This window comes from Bombina bombina, chromosome 2, assembly GCF_027579735.1.
Source record: "Bombina bombina isolate aBomBom1 chromosome 2, aBomBom1.pri, whole genome shotgun sequence".
Taxonomy (NCBI): Eukaryota; Metazoa; Chordata; class Amphibia; order Anura; family Bombinatoridae; genus Bombina; species Bombina bombina.
In genome coordinates, this window is record NC_069500.1 from 594,324,904 (window position 1) to 594,341,889 (window position 16,986).

At 40.0% G+C, this 16,986-nt stretch overlaps 1 protein-coding gene across 1 annotated transcript in view; it reads right to left on the reverse strand.

Annotated features, from left to right (window-relative positions):
- Positions 1–673: 673 nt before the first annotated feature.
- LOC128649301 (fibrous sheath CABYR-binding protein-like) overlaps positions 674–16,986 on the reverse strand; it is an 89,426-nt gene continuing 73,113 nt past the window's right edge. The window contains exon 5 of the mRNA XM_053702500.1: positions 674–2,276. Coding sequence (XP_053558475.1) covers positions 1,570–2,276 — 707 coding nt within the window. The 3' untranslated portion in view covers positions 674–1,569. The remainder of the gene's footprint in view (positions 2,277–16,986) is intronic.

A 16,986-nucleotide genomic window follows, 5' to 3' on the forward strand; every position in this document is an offset into this window, starting at 1 on the left:
AATCAAGTAATCAATATGCATTGACCTTTATCATATGATAAATATACGAGAAGCCTACTTATTCTAGATGTTATGTCCTGATCTTTTTTCTTAAAGGGACAATATACACTCATCTTTTCTTAGCATATATCTTTTGTAGATGATCTATTTATATAGCCCATATTTTTTTTTTAAATGTATAGTTTTGATTATTTTTAAATACCATTGCTGTGATTTTCTGACTCTAACCAAGCCCTAAAGTTTGATGTGAATACCATCAGCTACCTTCTCCAGCTTGCTCCTGTTTGTGTAAAGGGTCTTTTCATATGCAAAAGAAGGGGGAGTGGGGAGTGTCTTATTTCCCACTTACAATGGGCTTTCCCGCTAACTTTTCAACATAGCTAAACTGAGAGTTTCTAAGTAAGTCTTTAAACCGTTTTATCATTGATTTTTATACCAGTATCTGGGCATCTTGTTCTTTATAGTAGTGTCTATTACATGAAGTTCTATGAAAATGAGTGTATACTGTCCCTTTAATGTAAATGCTCAGTATTGTGTCATGTATGACTTCCACATTGTTAATCTCCAAATATATTACTGTGAGCATATATTTCTAATGTAACTCTTAAAACGACATGAAACCAGATTCCTTCTAAATGAAATGTCTTTCTTAAATAATTCAAACACTATAATGTATCTTTAAGAAAATAGACTTTATTTAACACGTCGAGAGAAATATGGCATACAGGCTTAGTATCCTATTCAAATATTTTCTTGTTTAAACAAGTACGTGTAGATATACCGACAATCCCTAAGGATTAGTATATGTTAGCATATGTTCTTGTTTAAAGGGACAGTCAAGTCAAGCAAAACAGTAATGTTTTAAATCTCAAAAAATTCATTTTTTTAAAAATAAATCTCAAACTTTTATCACCATTTTATCTTAGTTCTCTTGGTGTTCTTAGTTGATAGCTAAACCTAGAAGGTTCATCTGTTCATTTCTTAGACCTTAAAGAGTGCATCTAATCTGAATGCATTTTGACCTCTAGAGGGCATTATTTTTTGTGTTTCATTTAGAAACATTGAGCTCATGCATTATAGTTACCCTGGATTGATCAGTGATTGTCTGAAATGCTAGTCTGTCAAAAGAACAGAAATAAGTTGTCATTTTTCAGAGGCATAGATACAAGGTTAATCACAGAAGTAAAACGTTTATTTCTCTAAGTTTTTTTTTTTTTTTTTAAACTTGATAATGTGTAATAAAGTGTTTTCTTTGTAACCAACAATAATTAATGTTATGACTGTCCCTTTAAGCTGTGTTGTTGGCATCAAAACAGTGATATGCCATCATGTATAATTGTAATGGTCATTTTGTTTGAGATTAGGGAAATAGTTTGGACATCACATCACAGAAACCAATCAATGTAATCAACAAGGATAGGTATGTGATAATGTGGTCTCCACACACTTGTAAAACACACTCTGCAAACAATCTGCCTCCATGTACCGGCCCCATAGAAGCAGATTATATACAGAGTGTGCTCCACAAGTGTAAGAAGACCACATCATCACATACCTATCCATTAGACATTAAATAACTAAAAATATAAAAATAAAATTACTTCCTCTTCCGTCCCCTCTTCCCACGAGACTGAGGTACTGGGGGGACAACTGCCCCCTCCGACGAGTTCTCATAGGAGATGTTTGGGGAAGATGGGATGGAGGAGTACTGGGATCACCTGGCTGAGGAGGAGATTGAGGATGAGATGGAGGAGGGCCAGGAGCAGATGGTCCAGCAGCAGATGGCCCAGGATCAGATGGCCCAGAAGCAGATGGTCCAGCAGCAGATGGTGCGTTATGCGCCTCCCGGAGGACCTGCAATATATCTTTAAGAGTATGCAAGATCTCTCTTTGGTCTTGGCGAAGCTCTCTTTGGTCTTGCCGAATATCATTAATTGCTTCCATCAGCTGGATTCTGCTTTCCACCTGTTCCCTCTGGGAGGCACGCATCTCTTCAAGAAAATCTCTTAATATCTGCAGCTCTGCTATCTCCTCCTGAGTAGCTGCTGGTGCACGGCGGGCTGCTGGTGCATGGTGGGCTGCTGGTGCAGGAGGGGATGCTGGTGCAGGAGGGGCTGCTGCAGGGATCTCTTCTGCAGCGGGGGCTTCTTCAGAGGATGAGGGTAGAGGGATATCTTCCATGTCTCCCCGAGGTGGCGAGTCATCTGTACCACTCTCATACCTGGGTGAAGGAGGAGCCTGTGGGTGCTGTGCTGCCTCCTCCCCGGGCTCAGATTCTGTATATTGTAAAAAGAAAGAAATCAAGATATTAGCACAGTTCCAAATAAAGATGTAAATGATTTTGCTTACAATAGAATTACAAAGGCAGCCTCATTAATACACTTTCAAATACAACAATCAATACGATTTCCGCATTTCCAAACCGTGTTTCTGATATCTATATGGTCAATCTGAATGTGTTTTTGTGTTTGTTTTCAGTCTGTTTAAATGCACACCTAATCTGTAGACTAGATACTAATGTGATGGATTTTCGTGAAATACAACTTTCGCAAGGTAATTGTGAATACATTTACGTAATAATGTCTAAAAAAGCGTAATTGCGTTAATTATATCCTTAAATACATTCTTTATTTTTGATGTAAAGAGATTATTAAATGAGCTTTTGGAAGATGAGAGTGGCAGGCTCCGTTATCGACTCCTCCGATACCGACTATGGCCACCTCGGAGATGCGGGGCGCAGCATTTCCTCCCATCGGTAATATTCCACGATCATTTAAGGACCGCCACCGGTCCCTGTTAGATATTGGTTCTCCCTCAAGAGCTTTCTTTTGAGTTCCATTCTGCAGTCCCGGTAGCAATGCTGTATGGACTTGACATCCCTGTTATGGACCCCCACTGCATTAACGGCATCCCTGATCTCCAGCCATAGCTTCCTCTTCTCCTTAGGGGTGGCCTTCTGAGCCTGCAGCCTTCTAGCCCTCTCCATATAAGCCTCTATGAGGGCCTCCTTCTCATCCATGGTATATCTCGCCTCTATACTCAGCTTGACTTTCCCCTGTGATGTGAGCTTCATCTTGAACAAAGTGGCCGGTTCCATCCACCACTTCCTCCTCCCCTTCCTCCCCCCCTTCCTGTCCCCCTTCCTGTCCCACTTCCTGCCCTGTTCCTCTCCCTCTCCCCCTCCCTCTCTCCTGACTAACCTCCTGCCTGACCTGCTGCCTGACCTCCTCTACAACCTCTTCTCTAAGCTGCTGTCTAATCAGCTCTAATAGCTGCGGGCTAATCTGCCCCCTATCCCCCCTCCCGACATACTCAAACATAAAGTGAATGTGCCCAAATGAAAGGGGGTCAAAATAATGAACAAAAATTAAAAAAGTGCTCAAAGTATGAAAGGGATATAAATAAAAGAGGGTGAGGGGTATTAAACAGACAAAAATGTAGAAAAAGACTAAAATGAGGATATGTAAACAAAATCTAACTATGGGATGGATATGGGCTTACAGGGAATTGGGTATGGGATGAAAGGGAATGGGGTATGGAATGAAAGGGAATGGGATATGTAGTGTAGTATGAGAGTGGATGGGGTATGGAGTGTATGCAGTGTTATTGATACGTGTATGTATGTATTGAATGTGTTTGCGTGTAAATGTGTTAATATAAGTATTCAGAAAAACCACTCGCACACTCACCCAAACAAACTCTCGCTCACTAACGCTCTCTCACTAACTCACTATCTCACACTACCACTAGCTAACTCTCACACTACCACTAACTCACTATCTCACACTACCACTAAATCTCACACTACCACTAACTAACTCTCACACTAACACTAACTCACTATCTCAAAGCTGACACTAACACTAACTCACTATCTCACACTAACACTAACTCTCACACTAACACTAACTCACTATCTCACACTAACACTAACTAACTCACTCTCTCACACTAACACTAAATCTCACAATACCAGTAACTCGCGAAATCTCTCTACGTTAAGAAAAGTGCACAATGAAAATAAAGTACACGTAACTAACGTACCCCTCATAACGCAAAACTCGTAATCTAGCCGATAGTAATTCTATTATCTTGAAGAAATATACTAAGCTCTGTGTTTCTTATTGCTTTGTGTGGTAAGAACTCCAATGCATAAAACATTGCTCTGCTATATTTGCTTTTTATAGATTAAATAAAAAATAACACTTCAAACACTCTTCCCTATAAAGATACCAAGAGAACAAAAACAATTTAAAACTAGAAGTAAATTAGCAAGTTGTTTAAAATTGCATACTGTAAATGAATCATGATAAAATAGGTTTCCTGTCCCTTTAACCTTTTTTTGTGCCTGTTATACTGTATTTCTGTGCTGCTATCTAATTTTAGATATTCACCTGCACTTACTATTCTTTACTTCTTTAGATGAGTGGTCTACTGACAAGTTAACCTCTTTTTATCTGTGTTTGCTATGTAAGGAAGTGTTTGTGTAACCCCTACTCAGCTTTGTAATCTATCTGATGAGTCTGATGCTAGACAAGGCCATGCAATGTTGTGTTACAACAGTGTACTTAGGGATTTCCTCCCCTAACAGGGTTAGGCCTAGGACCATTCTAGGGATCTGCCTCCTACTCTAAGCCAGTACATTAATTCTGCAGCTTCACAACTAATGTCTGTCATGCCTTCACCAGTTAAATGCAAAGTCATACAAAAGGTAGAAGAGAACCCTAAGCAGGCCCTGGGCTCATCTGGGACTTCCCTTATGGAGAGACCTGCCTAGGTATCCTATACAGTGGGTATTGAAAAGAATCACACCCTTGACCATAATCACATTTTGTTGCTTTGCAGCCTGAAATAAAGACATACACAGTTTTTGTTTATCCAGTTGTAATTACTCAGGACAACTTATAACATCCAAGGGAAAGATACAACACCATCATGTCAGGCAAAAATAAAGACAATTCAAAAACAGAATCACTGAGTTTGAAAAAGGATTACCCCCTCCTAAAATTATTTGTAAACTCAATCAGGTGTAGCTAATCACCGTCTCAACGGCACACACAAAGCCATTTGACCTTCAACTGTGATCAGCTGTGGGCATATTGATTAGCTTAGCATGAAAAGAGCTTTTCTGGAGCATCTCAGTTCCTGGTAGTGCAACTTAAGCAAACAATCAACTCAGGGTGGCAAGGCACTGTCAAAAGATCCCTGGGATAAAGTTGTGGACAGGCACAAGTCAGGAGATGGATACAAGAAAATATCAAAGGCTTTATCAATGCCTAGAAACACAGTGATGTATATTGTTAAGAAGTGGAAGGTATTTGGTACAACACAGACCCTCTCTGGATTAGGATGTCGCTCCAAACTGGATGAAAGAGCAAGGAGGAAAGTGGTCAGAGAGGCTACCAAGAGGCTCACAGCAACTCTAAAGCAGTTGCAGGAATTTATGACAAAGGGTGGTCATTGTTTGCATGTTACAACAATATCACAAAATTCTCCACAATGTGGCATGTATGGGAGGGTTGCAAGAAAAAAGCCACTCCTCAATACAGGCCACATGCAGTCACGACTGAGCTTTGCCATAACACACCTAGGAGATTCTGAGGCCACATGGAAAAAGGTGATATGTTTGGAGGAAATCCAATACAGCTCACCATCCAAATAACACCATAACTACAGTAAAGCATGGAGGTGGTAATATCCTGTTATGGGAGTGTTTCTCTGCAGCAGGCACTGGAACACTTTTCAGGATAGAAGGAATAATGGATGGGGCAAAATATCGTCACATTCTTGAGGAAAATCTTATGCCCTCTGCAAAGAAGTTATCAATGGGAAGAAAATTTACCTTCCAACATGATAATGACCCAAAGCACACAGCAAAAATTACCACACAGTGGTTGAAGGAGAAAAAGGTGAATGTCCTTGCATGGCCTAGTTAGAGCCTAGACTTAAACCCCATTGAATATCTGTGGCATAACTTGAAGACTGCAGTCCACAAATGGTCACCATCAAATGTAACAGAACTGGAGCAGTTCTGCAAAGAAGAGTGGGCAAATATTATTTATAGACGCATATCACAACAGACTAAAGGCTTTAAATAAAGCAAAAGGTGGTTCAACAAAATACTGACACAAGGTGGTGATCCTTTTTCAACTCAGTTATTTTGTTTTTCAATTGTCTTTATTGTTGTCTGACATGTTGGTGTTATATCTTTCACTTGGATGTTATAAGTTGCACTGAGTAAATACAACTGGATAAACAAAAACTGTGTCTATTTCAGGCTGATTATTTTCAAGGGGGGGTGATTCTTTTCAATACCCACTGTACCTTCCAGGTGTACAATTGAAATGCCCTGCAAAAATCCCTTCTAAGACTAGGAGCTAGCGACAAACCCTACGCTTTATCCGATTTGTTGTGACCTCACAGAGACACGCATAAATCAGATCATGCATAAATGACTGAGGGCAGATCCACTTCAGAGAGTTCTGTTCCAATCAGAGCCTTTGACGCCGCAACTGCCTCTGGGAACCTAACCATGGGTCCCACCCCTCACAACGTGCTATTAAAGGTTCTAGGACAGACCGGACTGTTATTCAACTGACATTTGTCTGTCAGCATATTATCCATTGCACACGCATTCTGTCTGAGAACCTTCAAAAGCCTGTTGTGGGGGGGGGGGGGGACCCATGGTTAGGTTCCCAGAGGAGGTTGTGGCGCCTGAGGCTCTGAATAGAACAGAACTCTCTGGAGCATATCTGCCCTTAGGGGTTAATGCATGATCTAATTGGTCTGTGTCTCTGTGAGGTCACCAGATGCACAACCAATTGGATAGGGCATAGGGTTTGTCTCTAGCACCTCGACTTCTAAGGGCTATTGTTATAGTAACTTTTAGTGTTAGTGTAATTTTTTTTTTAAAAGGCACTTTAGTATTAGGATAGGCATAACTGTGTTTTTTTTTTATATAATGTATTTTTTTTTTAATTTTGTGTAATTTTAGTATTTTTTATTTTGTGCAACTGGGGGGTTAGGTTATGGGTTGGGGGGTTAGCTGCTAGGTAGTTTAGGGGTAGTTTGTGTTGAGGGGTTGTGGGGGATTTGGGTTTAATAGGTTAGGGGTCTTATTGTGATGGGGGTGTTGTGGTTGGTAGGGGTTAATAATTTAGGGGGTGGTTAGGTCTTTAAATTAGGTCAGATTATGGGTTAATAGTGAAGGTTGCACTGGGGGTGAGGGTCGCTTAAAGGGACATAATACTCATATGCTAAATCACTTGAAATTGATGCAGTATAACTGTAAAAAGCTGACAGGAGTATCTCTATGTAAAAAAGTAAGATATTTTACCTCATAATCTCCTCAGCTCAGCAGAATAAGTTCTGTGTAAAAAGTTATACTCAACTGCTGCTCAGCTGCAGGTAAAAAAAAAAATGAAGAAATGAACAGCAGCCAATCATCATCAACAGTGCTGAGGTCATGAACTCTTTTACTGTGATCTCATGAGATTTCACTTAACTCTCATGAGATTTCATTGTAAACATCCTTAAGCTGAATAGGGAAGTAAGATAAGAGTGCACATAAGCTCGCTCCTTCTGCTGTCCCAGGACAGACATACTAATTTGCTGCTTAGACGTCCTTTACAATGGGATGTGGCTACTGAGAAACTTTTGAGGTAAAATATCTTTCTTTTTTACATAGAGATGTTTAGGTGATATTTTCTAGCCAGCTTTTTACAGCTATGCTGCATCACTTTCAAGTGTTTAAACATTTGGGTATTATGGCCCTTTAAGGGGTTAATATTTTAGTGTAGCATTGCGTTTATATGCCATGTTAAAGTTATATGCATTGTCATGTATAATGCATATTATTTTAAGTATTGTATATAATTTAAATCGTAATTAATTATGTGTGTTCATTTTATGATTCTAAATAAATAATAATATGCTTTATTAGTTAGTTAGCTTGCAGACATTATGTAGTTGTAGGCGTTTTGTGGGAGTTAGCTGGGAGTATAGGGAAGACATGACAAAGGTGTATGCTCTGTAAAGGAGTTAGACGGGTGTTCCAGGGGAGTGTAGCAAAGACATGACATAGGTGTAGGTGGTATTAGGGAGTTAGCATGGCGTTTCAGGGGGTTATAGCTAAAGTATGATGTAGGTGTAAGCATTCTGTGGGAGTTAGCCGGCTGTTCTACTTAGATTGGGATACATTGCCAGCAGTGAGATATATTCCAATTTCTGAAGTACAGGTTACAAGTAGGGTATCAGCCATGTTTGTCTCTCCACTTTACAGTCTGAGGCAGGTAGTGTAAGTGTAGTTACAGATAGGTTACACATTCATTATTTGAAGTGTTCTGACACAGAAACCATGTTTGGTTTCAGAAAGTGCACTGTCCTGTGTAGGAATACATCAAATATGCCCCTGCAATCTGAAAGTACTGACAAGTGCGGATGTCAGTGATGTTTTGATGACATAGGCCTCCCCATTATATCCTATGAGAGATACATTGCCACTCATCAGCACTTTGCAAGTTAGTCCCCTTTTTTACAATATACCAATAGAATAAGGGGTAGATGAGGATTTTTAACAAATGTATCTCCATATAAGGATTTGATTTATATTATTTTACAAACAAGGAAGTCCAAGATTAATTTATGATTCTAATATCACATCAACTGAAGGTATTCAAACATTCTATTTACATCTCCAGAACTCAGGGTCACTAACCCGACTGCGTTAGTCCACTCCTTTAAAGTCTATAAGAGATGTTTTTTTAGTGTGCGTTGGGTTTTTGCTTGTGCGCAAATGTTTTACTTTGAACTTGTAATACAAGCTCAACCCAACGCGTGCAAAAAGCCTCCAGCGTTATTTCAATCGTATTACTTTATTTTGCAAGTATTTTAAATAAAATAAGAGTGCTTCTCCTAACAAGCAAATATTCTCATAATCAACCTCGGGATAGTGCCTAGCACTATTTCACTAGAATATCACATCCCCCTCTTTCTAGATAAGAATATCTACGTCAGCATATACAAGAGAAGCAGAGTAAAAACAAGTAACTTATTTACTAAAGGCAAACAAGTCATATTCTTAAAGGCATATATGTGTTAAAGGCATATGTGAAATACAATATAAATGTATATGTACTATAGATGTGTTGTCTAAAAGGAAAGTTTTAATATGAACTGCTAATACATTATCTGTGTGATTAATTATTTGTGCATGGAATTATGAAACATTTTCAATCCCTTACACCTATTTTAGATACATAGATGATATGTTTCATCTGTAAAGGTATGGAGAGAGACAGCTATTTGAATATATTAGCTTTCAGAGAACTAATTATTAAAATATTAAAATTTGCATAGGTATGTGCAATCTTCAAATTTATTACATTAACTACAGTTTTTAAAGAAAATATGTAGTTAAACCTGCAAATATAGCAAAGAAAAATAAAAAGACAGCAACAGTTTTGTAGACTAAAGTGGAACTGCAAGATTAAGCAACATTGAATGAACAAGCTGTTATTTTAAAAGTTAACTTTTTAGAATCTAAACATAAAGAGGGGAGTTAAAGGGACAGTCTACACCTTAGTCATCATAGCGTCCTACCTTAGATTATGCTGCAAATAGCCTTATGCACCCTTTATATAGCATGCAGCAGGAAGTTGGAACAGTAAAAAAATGGAAGGGTTAGTTACCGCATCTGGCCAAATGGGACAAGCCTAGGTAGTGGTACCACGTCAAGGTCCCATCCAAAACCTGGGTTCCTAAACCAACCAAACAATGAAAGCTCTCAATCAAACAAACTGGGAATAAGTGAAGGGTGCACAGGCTTATGTGATCACCTTAGACATATACAAAACACGGAACAAAAAAGACTGACAAAAAAGTGGTGGAAAAAGCGAAAATCTTCTGTAGAAAGCAGGCTAAAATGTTTTCACCTAGATTATGAGTTTTGCTTAATGGCTGTTCCCAATTTCGCAAATAGCGCATGCGTTATTTTCATTGCGCACTCTTAATAACGTAGGTTTTACAAGTCTGAAAACAACCTAGTTACACATCGAGGTAACACGAGTACCATGTTAGTTAGTTAGGGAGAGTTAGTGAGAGAGAGTTAGTTAGTGAGTTAAACACATTTACTTTCATTTACACGCAAACACATTCAATACATAGCAGTAAAACTACATACACACACACTCCATACCCCATTCCCTTTAATCCTATACCCAGCCCATAGTTATACTTTGTTTTATTTACAGCAACTTACTGTTTACATACCCTCATTTACTCCTTTTTTTTTTTTGTATACGGTTGTCTGTCTATTACTACCCTTAACCTATTTTATAAATCCCATTCACACTTTGAGCACTTTTTACTTTTATTTCATTATTTTGATCCCCTTTCATTTGGGCACTCTTACCTTTTGAAAGGGTATGGCGGGAAGGAGGACTAGCCGAGGCAAAAGATCAGCGAGGAGCTCTTAGAGCTTATTAGGCAACAGGTTAGTGAGCAGGTTAGGGAGGAGGTTAGGCAGGAGATTGGGACAGGAAGGGGGAGAGGAAGGGGGAGAGGAACTAGAGAGGAAAGGGGAGAAGAAGGGGGAGAGGTCAGGGTGGGTGGGCCCAGGTAGGTGGGCCCAGCCACATTGTTGAAGATGAACAAGTGGCTGGGTCCAGTTGTGTAGGGCAGGGGGTCAGACAGGGTGCAATACAGTCCGGAGAACAGAGACTCACATCACATGGGAAGCCCAGGCCGAAGGAGGAGAGGTATACCACAGAGGAGAAGGAGGCCCTTATAGGGGCCTATATGGAGAGGGCTAGAAGGCTGCAGGCACCGAAGGCCATCCCTTCAGTCAAGAAACAGTTCTGGCAGGAGATCAGGGATGCTGTCAATGCAGTGGGGGAGTTCAGGAGGGATACAAAATCAATACAGCGCCGCTACTGGGACTGCAAAAGTGAGCTCAAGAAGAAAATGTCGAGGGAGAGGGACTACAATGCAGGGACCAGTGGCAGCCCAGAGCAGACATTTGTCTACAGCCGCTGTGAGGAAATGTTGCGTACCAACATCTCCGAAGTGGCCCTAGTCGGGATCGAAGGAAGACTCTATACCTTGAACCTGCCCTTCTCATCTGATGGTAAGCTCATTTAATAATCTCTTTACATCCACCTCATAACCAATTCACACGCAAAATAACTTAGGGATATGACTAACGCAATTACGTTTTTTAAACATTATTACGGAAACGCATTCAGAATTACCTTGAGAAAGTTGGATTTGAAGAAAAGCCATCACATTAGTATTTAGTCTACAGATTAGGAGTGCATTTAAACAGATTTAAGATGCATGAAAAAATGCATTCATATTGACCATATAGATATCCGAAAGATGGGTTTGCAAATACGTAAATCGTATCGATTGCTTATGGTTACAATTGAATTATGAAGGCAACCTTATTAATACACTTTCAAAAATACATTTACATCTTTATTTGGAACTGTGCTAATGTCTCTTATTTCAATAATTTCCGAATATGCAGAGTCGGAGACCGGTGAGGAGGAAACACAGCAGGAATATGCTCCTCCTTCACCCATGCATGAAAGTGGTGCAGAAGATGACAGGCCACTTCGGGGAGAACTGGAGGAGAACCCTGCAGAAGATATCCCTGCACCAACCCCCTCTGCAGAAGATATCCCTGCACCAGCCCCCCCTGCACCAGCCCCCCCTGCAGAAGATATCCCTGCAGCAGCCCGCCGTGCAGCAGCTCCCCCTGAGGAGAACATCTCCCCCAAAATTCCAGAGGTGGAGTTAATGAGGGGCTTCCTGGAGGAAATGCAGAAATCCTGGATGGCCCAACAGACACGCACATAGTTTATAACCAACGCAGTGAACCGCCTGATAGAAGGACAAACGAATATGTTAAATGTTTAAAATAATATATTGTAGGTCCTCTGGGAGTTGGCAAGCAGATCATATACGGAAATGGGAAGACCACAAGAGCCTGGACCATCAACTCCTGAACCATCAACTCCTGGACCATCAGCTCCTGTGCCTCCTCCATCTCCTACTCTGCCTGGTCAATCCCCAGTCACTCACAGTACTCCTCCTCCCCTTCTTCCACAACCATCTCCAATGAGGACACGTCGGAGGGTGATTTTTGCCAGCCGAGAGACTCAGTCTCATGGGAAGAAGGGAAGGAGGAAGAAGTAATTATTTTTTATATATTATTGTTTTTAATTTAAAGTTAATTTATAAAGGATAAGTATGTGCTGATGTTGTCTTCTTACACTTGTGGAGCACACTCTGTATTTAATCTGCTCCTATGGGACCGGGTCCATGGAGGCAGATTGTTTGCAGAGTGTGTTTTACAAGTGTGTTGAGACAACATCATCACATGCTGTCCTTGTTGATTAGATTGATTGGTTTTTGTGATGTTATGTCCAAACCTGTTCACCCAATACAAAACAATGACCATTACAATTATACATGATGGCATATCACTGTGTTGATGCAAACAACATAGCTTAAACAAGAACATATGCTAACATATATTAATTCTTATAGCGCATTGGTATATCTACATGTGCTTGTTAAATTAAGCAAATATTGGTAGTTTATAATAAGCCTGTATGCCATATTTCTCTCGATGTGTTGACAACATTGAATGCGTTAAATAAAGTGTATATTTTTCATGCTAGCTTAGTGTTTTACTTATTTGGGAAATATATTTTATTTAAAAGGTGCATGAAAGCAGAAAATTTGCTTGCATAATTTTGACAGAGCATAACATTTTAAACAACATTCACGTTTACTCATATTCTTTGATTCGTTATCTTGTTATCCTTTGCTGAAATGTTTATCTAGAAAAGCTCAGTAGCAGTAAAGAACATTGCTTTGATCTGCTGATTGGTGGCTCTACCGATTGTTATTGGCTCACCCATGTGTTCACTAAAAAACTAGTAGTGTATTGGTGCTCCTTCAACACATTATACCAAGAGAATGAAACACATTTGAGAATAGAAGAGAATTTGAAACCAGGTTAAAATTGTATGTTCAACATAACTAATGAAAGATACCTTTAGGGTGTCATGTCCCTTTAAGAGTTACATTTCAAATTCATGCTCACAGTACTATATTTGGATAACAACAATGTGGAATCGATACATGACACGATATTCAACATTTCAGGGCATAACATCTATAAAAAGTATACATCTCATATATATATCATGATATAGGTGAATGCATATTGAGACTAGTGATGTCGCAAACCTAAAATTTTGTGTTCGCGAACGGCGAACGCGAACTTCCGCAAAAGTTTGCGAACTGGCGAACCGGGCGAACCGCCATAGACTTCAATAGGCAGGCGAATTTTAAAACCCACAGGGACTCTTTTTGGGCACAAAAGTGATGGAAAAGTTGTTTCAAGGGGACTAACACCTAGACTGTGGTATGCCGGAGGAGGATCCATGGCAAAACTCCTATGGAAAATTACATAGTTGATGCAGAGTCTGGTTTTAATCCATAAAGGGCATAAATCACCTAACATTCCTAAATTGTTTGGAATAACGTGCTTTAAAACATCAGGTATGATGTTGTATCGTTCAGGTAGTGTAAGGGTTTTTTTTTTTTTTTTAAATGTACACTACTGTTTTAGCAGATATGACTTGCACTGGTGTGACACTGTGCCCTGGCAGGACCTGGAACGCACACGTGTGAGGCAAACTGACTGCTATTATTTCACAGTAAAAAAAGGTTTTTTTTTTTTTTTTTTTCAAAAGAGCTTTATTCAGATGTATAATAAAGACAGTACATCACAGTTTACAGTATACAGCAGATACAAAGTCACAGACTTACCAATCAAACAAACAAGGCGTCCAGAATCGTGTAAAATAGAAGTTAACAGTAAAGATTGTTTTATCTGGTTACAGGGCTAGAATTCGGTCTGTGCTATTGATATGCCAAACAACAGGTAAATAGTAAAGTATAAACGATAAATAACTATTAGAAGACCCCTGATGTCCCGTCTTAGTAAACGAACATGAATCCTGTCATATTTTCTAACAATTTATTTTTTCTTTTTAATAAGTTTTACCAAATTGCTATAAACATCTTAATAAGTATTTATTCCAGAAGGTTCTGGAGAGCAAGTAGTTAAAAAGGAAGAGAGAAGAGGAAAAGAAAAAAAAAAAAAAAAAAGGAAAAAAGGGGGGGGGAGTGGAATAGAGGGAGGGGACGGAGTGGATCAGTGTTAGTTTCATAGGTGAATGGGAGGTACACCAAAAGTACCCAGTCTAGATTGTTCTATTCCAGTATGCTAGTATTAGCTCATATTGGTCCAGTTTATGGTTTTTTAAATAATGGTATCTTTCCAGCGTCAGCAGATCGCTCACTTGGTTTAACCACTCTTGTTCAGTGGGGACAATATGGGACCTCCAATGCTTTGGTATGAGTTTTTTGGCTGCTGTCAACATTAACAGCAGTAAAGTTTGCTTACCCTGACCCTCCATTCTGGGTATGAAACAAAATAATAGGGTCTCTGGAGCAAAGGGAATTGGTGTGCCTAGAATTTCTGTCATTACTTTAAATATGGCTGTCCAGAAGTCCGTCAAGCGTGGGCATGACCACCAAATGTGGAGGAGGGAGCCCTCCTCCCCACACCCCCTCCAGCAGGAACTGCTCGTTTTGGGAAACATTTTGCGTAGTCTTGTCGGAGTCAGGTACCAGCGGCTCAGTAGTTTTAACTGAATTTCCTGTATTTTAGCCGAAACCGAGGATCGTTTGTTTAATTTGAATGCCCTCATCCATATGTCCGCATCTATGTCTCGGTTTAGTTCTTTTTGCCAAGAGATCGTGTATGAAGGCAGAGAAATATCAGAAGTTTTAACAGTGATTTTGTATAGTTTAGAGATCAAATGCCCGGGGTAGTCCAGTTGTATGCATAGTTTCTCAAAGTATGTAAGTTCACGTCCAAAGTCATGTCTGTGTTTGTGGTGTGAAATATAGTGTAATACTTGGTTATAATGAAACCACGAGGAAAAAATTCCCCTGTGGGTCTCTGCAAGGGTTGCTTGCGTTTTCAATTTACCCTCTTCTGAGATAAACTGGATGGATCCCGTTCTAAGAGCATACGGGATAGGGCTCTTGTTTTGTATTTTGTGATAGGGGAGGTCTACGTTCTCCAAGAGTGGGGAGATGTGTGTGTTGGTGGCCAAAAGTTTATCCCACTCAGAAAGGATGTTTGCCGTGATGAGATAATGCGGTATATTTCTAGGTCTCTTCTGTTGGGCTGTCCATGCCAACGTTGCGGCATTATTTAATTTGAAGATATTCCTGTCTAGTTGTATCCAAGTTTTATTGTCAGTGTTGTGTGCCCATTCCACTATATGTCTAAGTACAATTGCGTGTTTATAAGCCTGAAGGTTTGGAATCCCCAGTCCCCCATTGTCTCTAGGTAGGTATTGTGTTTTCTTTGGAACTCTTGGTTTAGTGCCCGCCCATATAAACTGTTCTATAATCTTTTGTAGTTGAGCAATATAACTGTCGGGAAGAGGGATAGGTAGAGCTTGCATCAAATATAAAACCCGGGGGAGAACATTCATTTTTACTACGCCTATCCTACCCAACCAGGAGAGGGGTTTGTTCTTCCAAGAGGACAAATCTCGTGCAATGTCATTTTTTAAAGAGCTATAATTATGTTTGAATAGGTCTAGAGTCGTAGATGTCAGCTGTATCCCTAGGTATTTTAGTTTGTGGTGAGCCAGGGGGACATTGTATGTATCTCTAATATATTGTAGTGTTTGGGGGGGTATTGATGTTCAAGATTTCTGATTTAGAAATATTCAGTTTGAAATTTGAAACCTTGCCATAGGCATCTAATTCAGACAGTACTTCTGGGATGGAACTTTCTGCTTCCGTCAGAGAGAAGAGGATGTCGTCAGCGTACAACGCTTGTTTATGTTCTGAATTTCCAATCTTTAGTCCCTTGATGTTATTATTATTTCTAATTTTTTGAGCTAAAATTTCAAAAGAGATGGCAAAAAGCAGAGGGGATAAAGGGCACCCCTGTCTAGTACCGTTATTGATGGAAAAGGGCTCTGAGAGGGCATTATTCACTCTGATCTTCGCATTAGGGTTGGAGTATAGAGCGAAGGACATGTTTAAAAAAGATTCTGGAATGCCCATTTCGGCCATAGCCCTCCGCAGAAAAGACCAACGAACCCTGTCGAAGGCCTTCTCCGCGTCGGACGAGAAGAGGACCAAGGGCATCCCCGAGGCCTTAGCGAAGTTTATTAGATGGATAGTTTTGATAACATTGTCTCGGGCTTCTCGGCCTGGTATAAAGCCGACCTGGTCACAGGATATTAGGTTAGGGAGATATTTATTTAGTCTGTTAGCTAGAACTTTAGCAAGGATTTTCATATCCGTGTTGATTAGGAATATGGGTCTGAAATTCTCAGGGCGTACAGCTGGTTTTCCTTGTTTGGGGATTACAGTTATGTGTGCCTCAAGGAGGTTTCTAGACAGGGAGGGGTCATCTCTTAGGTTGTTAAATAGAGACAGGAGGTGAGGGGACAATACCTCTGTGAGTTTCTTATAGTACCCTATCGTGTACCCATCTGGCCCTGGGCTTTTTCCTGTTGGGGAATCTTTAATGGCCTGTTGTATTTCCTCTAACGTGATGGGTGATTCAAGGTGTTCTTTCCCTTCTTTAGTTAGTGTTGGTAGACCTAGCCCTTGGAAATATTCATCAAGGTGTTCTCTGGCTTCCGGGGGAGATTCGCCCTTTGTCAAGTTAGCATTGGGATTTAAGATGTTATATAGCGAGCTATAATAATTTCTGAAGGTGGACGCAATTTGCTTATTACTCTTAATTAAGTGGCCGTCTGGGGTTTGGAGAGCGTGAATGTAGGAAGATAGTTGTTTCCTCCGTAGGCACCTAGCTAACAATTTCCCCGGTTTGTCACCGCCCTCAAAGTAGTGTTGCCTTAAATAAAG